Here is a 16,562-nt window from a genome sequence, read left to right as displayed (position 1 = left end):
AGGTAAACCCATAATTTTTAATGATTTCCTATTTAAGTGTCCGAGACGTTGGTGCCAAATATTTTTGTCTTGCTGTACACTTGAGTTCGCTTCTTCTATTAGTATTATTTCGCCTTGTACTATATATAAACCATTTCTATCTGAACATTTTAAGACTTTTCTTCCATTTATTATTTGTGCTCCAAATTTTGTAAAAACAACTTTATTTCCTTTCATATTTAAGTTTCTTACAGATATTATATTATGATAAATCCCTGGGACCATTAACGCTTCTATATTTATAGTATTATTATTTTTATCTCTTATGGTTATCTTTCCTTTCTTGTCAGCCTCTAATATTTCTCCATTTGCAATCTTAATTTTTATTTTATCTGGTAGTTTTTTAATTTCATACATGTATTTCTCTAATTCTTCCTTGATAAGATTTTCTGTAGCTCCTGAATCTATTATAAATTCTATAAATTTGTCTTCTCTACTTAGATTACACTCCGTTATTGCTAGAAAATTATATTTATTCTCTGGGATGCTTTCTGTCATATTATTTTGTTCTCCAGTTCTGTTTTTACCACATATACCTTTATTATTAATGTTTCTCCTTGAATAGCCACGACCTCTGCTTCTACATTCACGTGCAAAATGGCCCTTTTTGTGGCAACGATAACATTCTACACTTGAGGCAGTAAAACTTACATCATTCTTTGTATCATTATACTCTTCACCTTTATTATTCAGTTTGAGTTCTTCGTCCAATAACCGAGCCTTGACAAACTCCATGTCAATTTTATCTGCAGACATTGTTTCAATAGCAGTTATCACTGTGTTGTACTTTTCCGACATACCCGTCAGCAAATAACATATTTTAACTTCTTCATCCATCTTTTTATCAATATTTTCTATTTCTCTAATCAGACTTTCAAATCTCATGAAATAGTCTTCCAATTTATCATCCCTCAGCTTAAGAGACAATAACTTTCTTCGCAAGTGTAATTTAGTGAAAATACCTTTTCTCTCAAAAACTTTATCCAGACTGGCTAACATTGTGTAGCTAGTTGTTGCATCTTTTATGATGTCCAAGTACTTATCGGGTACACATTTTACTATTAAGGCTTTTGCAGCCGCATCAGCAGTTTTTTGTTTTAATTCTATAACGCCACTTGACGCTACCTCTAACAAAGATTTTTCGTCTAATAGACATCTCAGTCGAAACTTCCAGCTATTGTAATTTTCCACGTTAAGTTGTGGGTAATAATTTATGGCGTTTGTTACTGGAACTGTTGACGCCATTTTTTTTTTTTTTTTGTTTTTTGTTTTTTACAAAATATTTCGAACAATGGACACTATTATTTTTACATTATATTCCAACTTGTACTACTTTTCTCACCTTGCGAAATTTCTAGGCACTTTGGGTACTCTGGGCCCATAACCTGTTGAGTTTTATGCAGCGTTATAGCGATCGATCAGAGAAATAAAAAGAATTGTTTTAATCAGCCATCACGGAGTACTTTTTATTTTGTTACCATAGAGCAGTGTAGATTACACAGATTCATGTTCCACAGACTAGTGTTACAAACTATTCTTTAACAAATATTCCAACATTTTGGAGAGCAAGGCCGAGGCTCTTGCTGTGAGCCTGGATATCGCCTTCGACAGGGTCTGGCATAGGGCACTTCTGTCGAAGTTACCATCTTACGGAATCCCCGAGGGTCTCTGCAAGTGGATCGCTAGCTTTTTGGATGGGCGGAACATCACGGTCGTTGTAGACGGTGATTGTTCTGATACTATGACCATTAACGCTGGCGTTCCACAAGGTTCGGTGCTCTCCCCCACGCTTTTCATCCTGTATATCAATGACATGCTGTCTATTGATGGCATGCATTGCTATGCGGATGACAGCACGGGGGATGCGCGATATATCGGCCATCAGAGTCTCTCTCGAAGCGTGGTGCAAGAGAGACGATCAAAACTTGTGTTTGAAGTGGAGAACTCTCTGGGGCGAGTCTCCAAATGGGGTGAATTGAACTTGGTTCAATTCAACCCGTTAAAGACACAAGTTTGCGCGTTCACTGCGAAGAAGGACCCCTTTGTCATGGCGCTGCAATTCCAAGGAGTATCCCTGCAACCTTCCGAGAGTATTGGGATACTTGGGGTCGACATTTCGAGCGATGTCCAGTTTCGGAGTCATTTGGAAGGCAAAGCCAAGTTGGCGTCCAAAATGCTGGGAGTCCTCAACAGAGCGAAGCGATACTTCACGCCTGGACAAAGGCTTTTGCTTTATAAAGCACAAGTCCGGCCTCGCGTGGAGTACTGCTCCCATCTATGGGCCGGGGCTCCCAAATACCAGCTTCTTCCATTTGACTCCATACAGAGGAGGGCCGTTCGGATTGTCGATAATCCCATTCTCACGGATCGTTTGGAGCCTCTGGGTCTGCGGAGGGACTTCGGTTCCCTCTGTATTTTGTACCGTATGTTCCATGGGGAGTGCTCTGAGGAATTGTTCGAGATGATACCGGCATCTCGTTTTTACCATCGCACCGCCCGCCACCGGAGTAGAGTTCATCCATACTACCTGGAGCCACTGCGGTCATCCACAGTGCGTTTCCAGAGGTCTTTTTTGGCACGTACCATCCGGCTATGGAATGAGCTCCCCTCCACGGTGTTTCCCGAGCGCTATGACATGTCCTTCTTCAAACGAGGCTTGTGGAGAGTATTAAACGGTAGGCAGCGGCTTGGCTCTGCCCCTGGCATTGCTGAAGTCCATGGGCGACGGTAACCACTCACCATCAGGTGGGCCGTATGCTCGTATGCCTACAAGGGCAATAAAAAAAAAAAAAACCTAGGCTCACTGTATGATATGATGAATTGGATCCACTTGCTGAGAAAAATGGTTGTACTGTTCTCGATTTCTAGTTCTAAGTAAACATGAATGGTGACCGAACAAACGCCAAGCCTAATGTTAAATGACTATCAGAACCCATATGTCACAAGACGGAAGCCCCGCCCACCTTGAGATGGGAAGTCGATTTTTTTGTATTGTACAAAGACTCTCCCGCTCTTTAAGCTGGAACGAATAACTGCTGGGTGGCGGGGTTTTACTGGATCACTAGCGAAGCCGACACACATCCTGTACGTAAGTCTCCTATCTAAAAATTACGAACTTATTTGAATAAGCTCTAACAATATAAAATCAACGAGAGAAAAAAAAATATATAATATAGAGTTTTGAATCTAAACAATGCTCGGATTTACTGGAACACAGCCCTTTAGGAGGAGTCATTAATATAGAGACGGACAGAACAATAACAAATATTAAGATTTTATTAAAAAAATTTAAAAATCGCATCTCATTTATTCGTTAGTGAAACTCAATGCAAAGCGCTCAGTTTGATTGAAATAAAGGCTACTTTTTGTTAGAAATAAAAAACATACAGATGCTATTTAGCAGAAATAAGAGAAGAGAAGTTAGGGGGACTTAAAACCCCGAATGTGACTAACAAATTTGTACATTTACCAATGTAAATAAGGCATGAAATTATTAATTGCTAGGATATTGAACTTAAACTGGCCCTTGAGATACAGAAATCTGTAATTCGAATTCACGAGTGACCCACTGAAAAGATCCGGCGAGAAACCCAGTGGGTATAATAATCAGAGAGAGCAATATAGTGCGCAAACACAGTACGGTACAGCGATAAAAGCATCATATCTCCAAATTCTTCATTTTCATTTATTTTTTTCCGTTATCCAGCTCGCTCCTTTTTCTCCAAGTCGAAATGATAATTTTAACTTTTAACTGATTTCGACACATTAGCCCAATCGGATCACATTCACGACAAATACCTATTAAAACATTCACATATAACATTTGTTTTTGTTCAGGTTTTCGTGGATATGGAAGTTTTCTACGTAGCACCAATAGTTGAAGAACCTGTCGTTATACATATGGAAGATTTAGACAATCCAGCCGAGCTGGTTTCAATTAAAGGTTCCATTAAAGATCAGCCGTCAGTGCACGGATCGGCTCGCGCCTCACTGCGCGGTTCACAAGATGGATCAGTGGCCAGCACTTCGACAGTTATCGATATAGAAGAAGAAAACGCCCTGGAAAACATAGAACGTAACATCGCTAATATTGAACGTTCGATGCAAAAGAAAGAGGTATACATCGACATAGATTCAGGGGATGAATCCCGTGGATACAAACTTAAAAATGTTGGAAAAAGATTGCTCAGGTACTCAATTTTAATGTTTTTTTTTTTTTAATCAAACTTATAATACTGTAAATTTCAATGAAATGTTTAAAATAGGGTTAAATTATGCTAACAAACCAAAAATATATTTCTCTTCCAATTTTCATTCGTATATGAGTTTTGTTTGTCGTACCTACAGCAACTAGTTAAGCATTCAAAACGCGTTTAGCTGCTGTGATCTGTATATCAATGAAGTTTGTTTATGTTTTGCGTGAAAAATTGCCTTTTATGGCAGTTCGTAATTAATGAAACGCAATATGAATTTGAATACAGCCCTATCGGAACCATATTTGCATTAAAACTAAAAAGTTCAGTAAAAAAGGCACTCTCTTCATGTCCTAAATACGAAAATCAAAATATGGATGGTTTTCTAATTTTTTTATCTTAACTATATTAGTAATACTTTTACATACAATTTATTCTTCAAATCTATTCGCATAGCTAATATCGATTGTACACATTTTGTTAGCTACTACTGATCCAAGTCCCTTATGACAGTCATTACAATCATCACTGTGTTTATATAAAACTAGCTGACCCGGCAAACGTTGTGTTGCCTTAAATAAGATTTCTAGGGAAATTCTACTGTAGAAAAAAACCTCATTTAACCACATAATACCTCATTATAAACAAAAAAAAATATCCAAAAAATTAAAATAAAAAATAAATGTTTGGGGTGGACAACCATTTTCACTTAGGGGTATGAAAAATAGATAGTAGCCGATTCTCAGACCTACTGAACATACTATTGATACACAAATAAAACCAAAAAAAACATGGCTGAAAAATGTATAGTATTGTATAGCTCTCAAATTATATATTAAGTGTATAATCTATGATGTATAGTGAGTAAGTAAGACAGGAGACCGGCTTCGTCCTCATCCCTACTACGTGATGTTTGCTGGATGAGTGGTGACACCTGGCGGGGATAGCTGATCAATTGATAGTTGATCAGTAGTCGACCGGCGAGGGCGGGAGATCAAATTCAATTTAAAAAAAATCATAATTAAAGGAACTTGAAATTATAAACTCTGAATAAGAATTTATCGTACTACAATTATAAAATTTGATTGCCATCTTGCAACCTTATTGCAGATCTGTGCATAGAAAAAAATATATTAATCGGGGTGGAAAAATAGGGGTTGATCATATAAGAGTGAAAATTGAGAGTAATATGATTTTTTTTATTTTAAGTCATAACAATATAAAATAAAAAACTTGCCAAAAAAATTAAAGTTTATAATTAACAAATAAAAAATAGCGGTTGATCATAGAGGGATGAAAAATTGAGAGTAACATCAGATTTTTTATTTTAATTCATGACGAAATAAAAATAAAAATGAAAATCTTGCCAAGAAAATTAAAGTTTATAATTAACAAATAAAAAATAGGGGTTGATCATAGAGGGGTGAAAATTTCAGAGTAATATGAATTTTTTTATTCTACGTCATGACAAAATAAAAACAAAATTCTCGCAAAAAATTTTAAAATTTTTAATTAGCAAATAAAAAATAAGGGTTGATCGTAGAGGGGTGAAAATTTAGGGTTGTATGTATTTTTGTATGCTGTATCATAAAAAATAGAAATTAAAAATTTTGTCTAAAAAATAAAAAAATAAAATTTAGGGGTGGACTACCCCTAACATTTAGGGGGATGAAAAATAGATGTTGGCCGATTCTCATAGATACCGGATAAGCACAAAAAATTTCATCAAAATCGGTGGAGCCGTTTCGGAGGAGTATGGCAACGAAAACTGTGACACGAGAATTTTATATATTAGATACTGTAAATTGGACATTATTTTGCTTGTGATTTCTCCTGTATAAATTCCACTGCTCATTGTTACCGATAGCGTTAAAGCTCTTTATTTTACTGATATTAATATTAACTTCAAAAATATTTTGTTAAGCAGGCGCGGTTTCTCTCTGGGCACTGAAAAGACCGTAACCATATCAGAGCATGAACGCAAAAGGACCTCTACTTTCAAAAGCGTTCGAAACCTGATGCGTATGGGCAGACGAATGTACGACAGCAGCGGCGACGAAGAGCAAGGCTTGCTGGATATGCCAGGCCCGTCATCGGAACCAGACCGCCCCATCAGTCAGACTTCCAATTCATCCGATGAAATGGTTACCGAACCAAAACCTCTACCAGACACTCCAAAGATAAAGAGATTGTAAGTGTACTGTGTTTATTCCATGCAGACAAATGGATATTTTTTTTTTGGCACAATGTAACTACATTTAATATACCGCGCGATTTATGTCAGAAAGCTTGAAACATTAAATGGAGCCTCACTATATCGAGTTAAATTGGTAGGGCGTATTGTGAGTCAATATGGGTAAGTACTGCCGTAAGTATTTCCGTGGTGTAGCAGCTAAATGTCCCAAGCCGACTGGCATTCACATACTCATCTACCAATGAATATGAATAGCGTTGAAACAATTTCCGTAGTGACTAACACGAAACTTGATCTCCGATCACTTTTTTAAAGCGAAAAGCAAATAAATACTATTTAGATTTAATATATGCTTAACGCAAGCTACGAGATAATTGCTGATAGCTTCTACTTCGTCTAGTTAATTTATTTAACAGAGGACCGCGCACCGTACTCCAAATTATTTGATGTAACTTTTCGTGTTTTGATTATCAACTGAAACCTAAACCTTACAGGCTTTCAAAACAAATGATAAGCATTACGATATTAGAGAAGATCGGATGTCCATTATTTCATTTGTTCAAATTTAACATTCAAATAGTGTATTATTTCCACGACTAGAGCTTATATTTCTCGAAGTTCCCGAAAATCCGAAAAAATAAGTACACATTTTTTTTTTATTGCTTAGATGGGTGGACGAGCTCACAGCTCACCTGGTGTTGTGTGGTTACTGGAGTCCATAGACATCTACAACGTAAATGCGCCACCCACCTTGAGATATAAGTTCTTAGGTCTCAGTATAGTTACAACGGCTACCCCACCCTTCAAACCGAAACGCATTGCTGCTTCACGGCAGAAATAGGCAGGGCAGTGGTACCTACCCGTGCGGACTCACAAGAGGTCCTACCACCAGTGAGAAAAACATAAATAAGTAGAAAAAATAAGTAGACGTAATAAGTAGAAGTAAATAAGTAGACTATTTGACTGCGTTTTATTTAGTATTAGCATAAATAATTCGATGTTTTTAATTGTTTAAGTTTACTCTATTCAAATAGCTGAAGAAGTTTTTTGCCATGATTTTTTCCAAAATTAAACTTAAAAATCCGTCCTGTAAAATTGTAAAAAAGTCGCTTAAACCAAATATAGCCTTTCACCCCTCGATATAAAGTCGATTTTTACAAAAAACTTATTTACGACCTTATATATTCTATGTCGAGATATAGAAGCTCCAATGTGATCAAAGTAACTAAGCGCCCAGTGAGCCTCATGATCACAGTCTGTCCGTTAAAATCTCTGATGTCGCCCGATGACTTCCTGACAATAGATAAACTTATATTATATATAATTCACCTATACTCCTTAATACAACCGATCCGTTTACTCACTTATTCTAGTGGAAATATTTAAATTATCAGGCATATTGAAATTCTGGGAAACTTGGCTGCAATCTGGTTAACGATACCGACTAAATTCTCTTCATCGCATCTGAAAATACCTATTATAATACTTTTTATTAAATATTTATTGTGCTACAATGCCAACTCACTCTGTCGCCCTAGTTATCTCAATACTCAGTAACTATCATATAAATTAAATTAAAAGTGTAAATTTAAAAATCCATTTTCTAGTTGCATCTCTTTGGGTAGGTTTAAATTAATTCCCGTAAGCTATCAGACGAGTTAATGTTTCACTTCATTGCTTGGTATTGACAATCATAGAAATAGTTGGCACTCCCCTGAATTCCAAATTTCAATCGTATTTTAATGATATTTATAAAATAAAACAATTAGGATAAGCCGTGCGGTTTAAAAATGGACCCAAGCACTAGTGAGTTCTAGAACAATTTATTAGTAGTCTAAAATTTAAGAAAAATAGCATTTATGATGTAAAAACTCTTATGTTTGGTTCAGACGTACGGTACTGGACATGGCTGGACCTTCTGCTCTCAAAGCAGCCGACTTCCAAGTCTGCGTCACTATCATCGAAGCTCGTCAGTTGGCTGGTCTAAACATGGATCCGGTGGTCTGCGTGCAAGTGGGCGACGTCCGTAAATATACCAGCGTTAAGGAGAGCACTAATTGCCCATATTATAATGAAGTAAGTACTACCACAATACCATTGGGTTATATTCCGTAACCCCGTCCATTTAATTTCAAAATTACTGGCGCTTAATTCACTAATTTTTTTTGAAGTAAGTACTACCCCAATACCATTAGGTTATATTCCGTAACCCCGTCCATTTAAGTTCAAAATTACTGGCGCTTAATTCACTATTTTTTTTTGTTGGATTACTTAATATGCTGTGTCAGTTAACACGTGTTACCATCTCTTGCACAGTATTTCAAATATTGTTGACTTATTCAAGTGTATTTCTAATAAAGCGACAAAAATAACGCTTAAAACACGAATAAAATTACCAATAAAAATTTGAGTTAATTCATAAAACCGCTCTATTTATATGTAACATAATTAAACATTTTAATATCACGATTTACTGATGCAAGCCGCTCCGGTGGGACCACTGAATAAGCTTAATGTGTGAACACTAATTTGTTAAGGCTACCCAGGTACCACCATCATAGATAATACACATAAATGAGTTATAGATAAGCAACTGAAGCACTCAACAAAAATGTTTACGGGCGTCGGCCACTGGATGGCTTCGCTTCGATTAGTTTCTCATTGTTACTGTTGATAGCAGTAACATATTACCTATCCTATATTTTAATTTTAATGAAGGATTTTGTAAATTTTCAGAAACCACAAATTGATAAAATTTATTCAATTTGTCTTTAACAAATAAAGACTTGTATGTTTTTTTTTTTCTTTTTCTGTGTTTAGTTATGCAATGCTTACTTATTATGCAAACTTTAACAACATATAAGTTTAGGGGCATCCGCTACAAGATGTCGCTAGTTTCCATACAGAACAATATTTGTCTTAAAGTATCGCAGTTTCAGGGCCCTGGCCAACATTCTAATGTTACTTTAAAGATAGCCTTTCCCGAGTTTCTGAAACTGTACATAGTCAATTAAATCGAATAAAAGACACGCAAGCGCACAATTTACGGATCAATAAAAGAACATTAATTTCTTAGATTAACAATGTCAATTACCGTTTCTATAACAATGTCCGTGTAGACATAGTCCATAGCGCTAAAGCCATTGCCTAATTAAAGGAGAAAACGACTGATATTACCCATAAAAATACTCAGTTGTACAATAATGAGCTCGGTGTTGCACGTGGCACTCGTTATTACTAAAATAAAATGTTACATAGTTTAATTTGTTTTAATCTCGACTAAGACGAGGCTAGTTTCAATTATAACACGCGATATCCTTATTTTTCATTATATTCTAGATAAGTTTGTTTGTTATTTAAGCAGATGTATCGAAAATACTTGGAAGTCGGGTACCAATTTTTGTAATGAAATACGTACTTAACAAATGTTCACAATTGACTTCCACGGTGAAGGAATAACATCGTGTAATAAAAGTCAAACCCGCAAAATTATAATTTGCGTAATCACTGGTGGTAGTCTTGTGAGTCCGCACGGATAGGTACCACCACCACCCCGCCTATTTCTGCCGTGAAGCAGTAATGCGTTTCGGTTTGAAGGGTGGGGTAGCCGTTGTAACTATACTGAGACCTTAGGACTTATATCTCAAGGTAGGTGGCGCATTTACATTGTAGATGTCTATGGGCTCCAGTAACCACTTAACACCAGGTGAGCTGTGAGCTCTTCCACCCATCTAAGCAATAAATAAAAAAAAAGAATAAAAAAATTGAAAAAATACCCTCGAGATTTTTGTTTGGTATTAGTATTTTTTTATTTTTTTTATTGCTTAGATGGGTGGACGAAATCACATCCCACTTGGTGTTAAGTGGTTACGGGAGCCCATAGACATCTATAACGTAAATGCGCCACCCACCTTGAGATATTAGTTCTAAGGTCTCAAGTATAGTTACAACGGCTGCTCCACCCTTCAAACCGAAACGCGTTACTGCTTCACGGCAGAAATAGGCAGGGTGGCGGTAACTACCTGTGCGGCTCACAAGAGGTCCTACCACCAGTAATCTTAGTAGTACAAATTGCTATGTGTTTTTTTTTCACATAGCAAACATTAATTTTATCTCGAAGATTAGCAGTTTGTGTGACTTTATGACCCCCGAGTAAGCTCGAAAAATTAATATACAAAATAATTTTTTTATCTTTTTTTGTCTACAGTACTTTGTGTTCGACTTCCACATGCCGCCGATTATGCTCTTCGACAAGATCATAACGCTTTCGGTAAGTTCACTTTCTTTCGTTCTTTACTAAGCTTCTATTAATCAAATGCGAATGCTAGCGGCGCGAATCTATCAATTGATTTGTGTCTATGGCTATAATCTATTCCGATCGTATACTGTTACAGTAGTATTTTTGTGTGATCTTGTTTTTGATAACAAAACGTATACAAGGTAAACTGATCGCAGCTTGAGTGAAGTTAATGGAAAACGGCAAACGATGCGTGTAAAACCATTTATCAGGACTGTATTCTAGAATTTTTATGTAGTAAATTGAATAAATAGAAAATACTAGATGGAACAAGAAGCCAAATAACTAGAAGATGAAGATAATCAGGTATGTTATTAGGTTCATGTTATTAGGTGAATCTGTACAATAAATTTCAAATAATAATTTCGATATATAGATAGACGTCTTTATCATTTAGAAATAAAGATCGTGAAATGAAAATAAAACCAAACTCAAAAAATATTTTCCACCTTTTTCTCTCAGTAGTTATGTATATTACTTATATCCATTAATAGTACAAGCTCAACATTAAAAATAAACAAATTTTTAAATGACGCAATAAATTCTATTCACGGAGTATATTCATGTTTATTAGGTTAATTGGCTATAATCTGCTCGTATAGCCTCGGGCTAACAAGCTTCGTTTTGTTATCACGGATAGAAATGAGAGCGAATCCATACTAGATATTAACCTATTCGAATATCTATTGTTCTACTGAATGATCTAATTTTAACTATTCTATAATATTGCATAGCATGTACTATTTTTAATAACAAAAGTGTATCGTTCCAAAAACTAGTTCGACTAATTTAATTACGTCTTCACAATTAACATTGACTCAGTGACACTATTTAATCGGTAAAACACTATTTAATCGAATGCAATTTAAAAAAAAAAACTAAATTGAGCCATGCCTATTTTACGATATGATTTTAGTTATTTTAATTTTAGTTATTTGACTTTTCAACAATATATTATCTTCTTAAAAAAATGTATTTAACTTACAGAAACATGTTTTTTGTTAGCATAATTTATTTTCTGTTACAAAAAAGCCCCACTCGCACACTCAAGTGCTATAATTTGATTGCGGCTCATAAGCATCATCGATATCAAGTAAAGATTACTTAGAAACAAAACCTTCTTTGAAATCACATTTGAATAAGAAAATTTCTCACTCTATGTAAGTACCAAGATGAAGGAAGCGCTGTACGAAATCGGTGTGCGTCTCGACGATTTCTGGAGATACTTGAAATTTTAACCTGTTACCCATAGTGGATAACGTGTAATGTGCATATGTGCAAGTTTTGACGAGAACGAGTTAAACTTATTTTAAATGTCCCAGACAAGTAGAAGACAGCGGTGAGCATTTGAAACCTACATGACGTGCTATATAACCTAGTGTCGTCGCTGGATATGGTACGAATCATACTATAGGTGTGGCCCTATAGTCGGATTTTTAATTAGACGAAGCCAGCTGACAGTAGCTAATGTCACTTTGTGAAATAATGTTGCTATATTTAAAGTAATAGTGATGAGTTCAGTTCTCGTTCAATCACATGAATGAACAATGAGTGTGAAGAGTTAATCATTAATTTCAAACTATAAAAGAATATTATTTATATTTTACAATAAAATTGTATTAAAGTGCTCCAATATAATATGTTACTAGTAGTATGTAACTCTAATCAGTTTTTTTTATTTTCATTACATACCTATAATTGTTATATTTTATACATCTATAATTTCAACTATATGATGTATTGGAAATAGGACAGTCTTACAAGCTTCCTCGCAATGTTTTTCTTAATGTTTAAAACACTCGGTATTCAGTACAGGTAGATACTATAGGAACATAATATTTCGTCGAAAACTCGTTGATATGTACAAAGCACGCCTAAAATTCGAACCCCGTACCCGATATCGGTAATTCGGCACACCAACTATTCACTAGACAATCGAGGCAATTTCATTAATTCAGGAGCTTCTTCAATCGTTCACTTTGTCACAACACTATTTTTATTTCATCAAAACCTGACAACACAGTAAACGTCAGTTGACTTCGTCTAATAAAAAATCCGACTATAGGTACAATAATCCGATCACGAGATGGACAAGAATCTGATAATAAAACTTGACAATTTTAAATTGATCTACGTATAGTTAATGGCTCCATAGTTGGGATGGACGTATGTACACAGTTTAAAAACAAAGGTATTATAACATAATTTAGTAACATCTTCGTTAACTCTGAAACAATTATATTCGATGCCTTAAACGTACTTTAATGAAACCAATATTCGCGGCATGTTGCTTTCTCGCTCATCGGTTTTGATGTACACCTGCTAATATTAACTTTGAAATTATTATCATTTTGTTGTTGAATTCTTATCCCTTCGTTTCGGAGACCGTTCGTGACTATTAATTAATGATTGAGAATAACAATTGTAGTTTAAAAAACCCACATCTCAAATGCAGTAATCGTTGATATTTTAGAAAAAATTTAATGAGTCCAATCCTGCTGAGTTTCTCGCCGGATCTTCTCAGGGTCGCGTTTCCAATTCCACTGTTAGATTCTCTACGAAACACTGCTCTTGCTAGGGCTACTGTTAGCAATGTCATCAGGTCAGAGCCCCGTGAGCTCACCTACTAGTTCTGTGAATCTAGTATAGGCTCTCGAGGTTACGAGAAACGAACGTAGAAAAAAAAGAACCCAAACTAAGTATACTAGTAGCTATAAAAGTTCTTGGTTACTACATTACAACTCATGGTTGGCGGAATTTTCGTTGAACACGTCAAATCCATTAAGAAAAGTCCCTAAAAACACAACACGGACAATCACGAAAATATATTAATGTACAGATTACCAGCGCACATGACAGCTACCTAAGTTGGCTTGTTTGTTCATGTATCGTATAAGTCAATACAAAATATTTTAATTGCATTAAATTTAAATACAGAGTATCTAATGAATTAACGGTGTAAATGCTTTAGCATCCAATATTATGATTTTGACATAATTTAAAGCATAAGCTGTCAACCTCAATTATAAAGTTTCTAGACAGATATGTAACTTTTAGGATTAAATGACTTAGATATGGGTTATAATATATAGTCTATTATTCAGTTACGTTCTGTGGCAAAACAAATTAAATTGTCTGGCGTTACGAAACAACAATTCTAAGAGATATAAACATAAAATGAATTTTCTTATTAAAACTTAAAATATACAAATTGAATTTTCTGAGATATTTTACGTTGAGTTTGATTAAAACAATTATACCTAATTTTAAATGAGACTTGCTTTGTTTGTGAACTTGAAAGAACGCATTAGTTATCTTGATCTAGCTTTTACCATAGTATCAGGGAGAGAGTTATGAGAATTAAGAAGATAATTAGTATTAGGAAATGAGATCTAGTACAGACATCATCACTAAAGAGGAACGTCGATTTTTTTATTAACAGACTTATTATACCTGTGTGTGTCATACCAAAATAACAATATATTATCAAATTACGCGCACAGATATATATTATATAAAATTTTACTGCAAATGAACCATATCATTTAATATTACATTGGAAATTAACCACTCTCTCACCTTCGGCAACTTCGAGACCCTGTCCGTTGAATAAGCAAAGAGTTTCTTGGGATTTAATATACCCTCCACAATAGCTCCTCGACCAAACCTCAAGAGAATTATTTATCAAAACGACCTCGATATAAATACGCATTAGTGTTAATCTTAGTGGAAAGCATTGGGACTATTTTCACTCACGTAATAAGATTTTGATAAACAAACAGAGAAATTGATATTATGAAGATGTTTTTTTTATTTTCTTATCTCAACAAAATTTTACTGATTTTTCATCTTTTACTATCTCGTATATTCTCATTGTCATTTTTCTCTAATTAAAATTATACATCTAACATTTTTGATACGCCTTTATTATCTTCAGACGTATGTATATTAGTATGTAACGGAATCATTGAACATTATTTTGACCCCCTTCAAAACGTTGGATTAACTCAAAATTTTGTATATTTATTAAGGACCGATGACACTTCAACATTTAAAAAAATATTGAAAGAATTGAAATTCAACTAAAAAATGAAAAATAAATAATAGTTTTAATAAAAGCGTGTTAAATAATAGTTTTAAAAAATATCATCTCAAACAATACCTCAGATCACTCAGATGTTACGAGCAGAAAAATCTGTCTAGTTTCTAGTCCGTTTTTGGATTACCATCGCAACGCGGTGACCACCCGCTCCGTATATTTTTTTAAATCATTTTAATGAATTCAGTCAATAGACTACACGAAAACTAAGTATCTTAATCGATATATAAAAAAAAAACCAATCCAATGTTTCAGTTTACGAAAACCACCGAATAGAATTTTAAGACAGTTAAACTACTATGCAAAATACAGACAATATTACTATGCGAAAATGCTATTTAAATATTACCTTAGAAAAAACTGGTATTTCAGAAGAAAAAGGAAAACATGCGATCAAAATGAATATTTTAAATCACGAAGTCAAATCCTTGAACTGTATACCTTTATTGCTACGATACCTCCACACACGTGGATGTGTTCCATATAAGAGTCGTCTATTATCAAAGCCGGCAATCTGACTTTTGAACAATATTGGTAAATCAGAAAAACGAATTATTGACTTTGTATTCCATTGGCAGTCACAAAACTCTTCGGAACGGCATCTTAGATAAATAACAGGTTAACTATTAACCTTTATTTAATGCAGGTTTTGAACCGTATTCTTTGAAGGAGACGATTATATTCAAATCAATCTGTATTGACATATCAATAACATTTTTTTGTCCAAATGCACAGATTGCCACCTTTGATAATAGACGACTCATAAGTACTATTAGTTAAAATCGAATATGGGGGAAAATTTATTTATTTTTATTTATTTATTTATTTAATACAAGGAGAACCAACAGCCAACTAACAAAGTATAATAATATAACAAATAATAGAAACAAAAAGCCAATTAAAGGTTCTCACCAATATAAACAAATTAAAAACACTAGAGAAACAAAAGCATAGAAACAAAAAAAAAATTAAAAACAAAAACATTAAATGCTCGCTATTTGTCTAATCTTATGTATACTTGTTTAAATCAATAGTCACGATTTATTTTTGTTGATATTGAAGGGCTCGAAAACAGTAGGTAATGAGGTATCATTCGTATAAGAAGGGTAAGGGTGATTTGGATATCCGGCCAGTTAAACTGGGCTCTAAAAGTCGCACAATATTCTTAAGCTAGTGCAATTTGTTGACGATGTAAGTTCGTGCTTAGAATACAAAATTAGCAACTACGAAACTTGCGGGGGCGGATCCTCATGAATATTTAACTGTTTTCCTTTCAAAACTAAAACACATTTGCAAATTGACAAAAATTAAATTAAGTTTTCGAAAAATTAATTCGAATTTGATAGTTTATTTATTCATTAATTAGGTCAATGTCACCAACAACGCTTTTGCGTGATATCGAAGTCCCAGTTCCCAATATTTAGAACTTCCGTATTATTCCCATATTTCACCAAAATCGGTACACTACTTTGTTTTTTAAATCAATCAATAAATGTCTATTAAGCATTGTAGACAAGTAAAACGAAATTGCTAGATTTGCTTTGTAGTAATGTAAATCGGGGTCGTCTTTAAAAAAATATATATGTATCTTAATTTATGTAACACCCACCGCTCAAATCGGAACGCAAGACCTTTTCTGGTCAGAAATACATAGTAGTGTTGATTATTGAAATGTATAGATTCTGCGTCCTTTTAATTATTACTACGTAATGATATTCTATGAGTAAGATTTGTTTCCGA

General features: G+C 34.5%; 2 protein-coding genes across 5 annotated transcripts in view; both read left to right on the top strand.

Annotated features, from left to right (window-relative positions):
* Positions 1 to 11,961, top strand: part of LOC134199735 (uncharacterized) — a 49,383-nt gene extending 37,422 nt beyond the window's left edge. The window contains exons 4-8 of the mRNA XM_062671247.1: positions 3,877 to 4,229; positions 6,160 to 6,423; positions 8,316 to 8,502; positions 10,634 to 10,696; positions 11,896 to 11,961. Coding sequence (XP_062527231.1) covers positions 3,877 to 4,229; positions 6,160 to 6,423; positions 8,316 to 8,502; positions 10,634 to 10,696; positions 11,896 to 11,961 — 933 coding nt within the window. The remainder of the gene's footprint in view (positions 1 to 3,876; positions 4,230 to 6,159; positions 6,424 to 8,315; positions 8,503 to 10,633; positions 10,697 to 11,895) is intronic.
* A 785-nt stretch (positions 11,962 to 12,746) lies between these two features.
* LOC101743144 (otoferlin) overlaps positions 12,747 to 16,562 on the top strand; it is a 33,436-nt gene continuing 29,620 nt past the window's right edge. For 3 of the 4 annotated variants that reach the window (XM_062670287.1, XM_062670288.1, XM_062670285.1), the window contains exon 1: positions 12,758 to 12,889. In XM_062670287.1, the coding sequence (XP_062526271.1) occupies positions 12,884 to 12,889 (6 nt within the window). In that variant the 5' untranslated portion in view covers positions 12,758 to 12,883. Of the gene's footprint in view, positions 12,915 to 16,562 lie in introns of all 4 variants that reach the window. The other variant, XM_062670290.1, reaches the window with a different exon arrangement.

This window comes from Bombyx mori, chromosome 1 (assembly GCF_030269925.1).
Source record: "Bombyx mori chromosome 1, ASM3026992v2".
In the NCBI taxonomy this organism is placed as follows: domain Eukaryota; kingdom Metazoa; phylum Arthropoda; class Insecta; order Lepidoptera; family Bombycidae; genus Bombyx; species Bombyx mori.
This window is presented reverse-complemented; position numbering and strand designations above follow the sequence as displayed.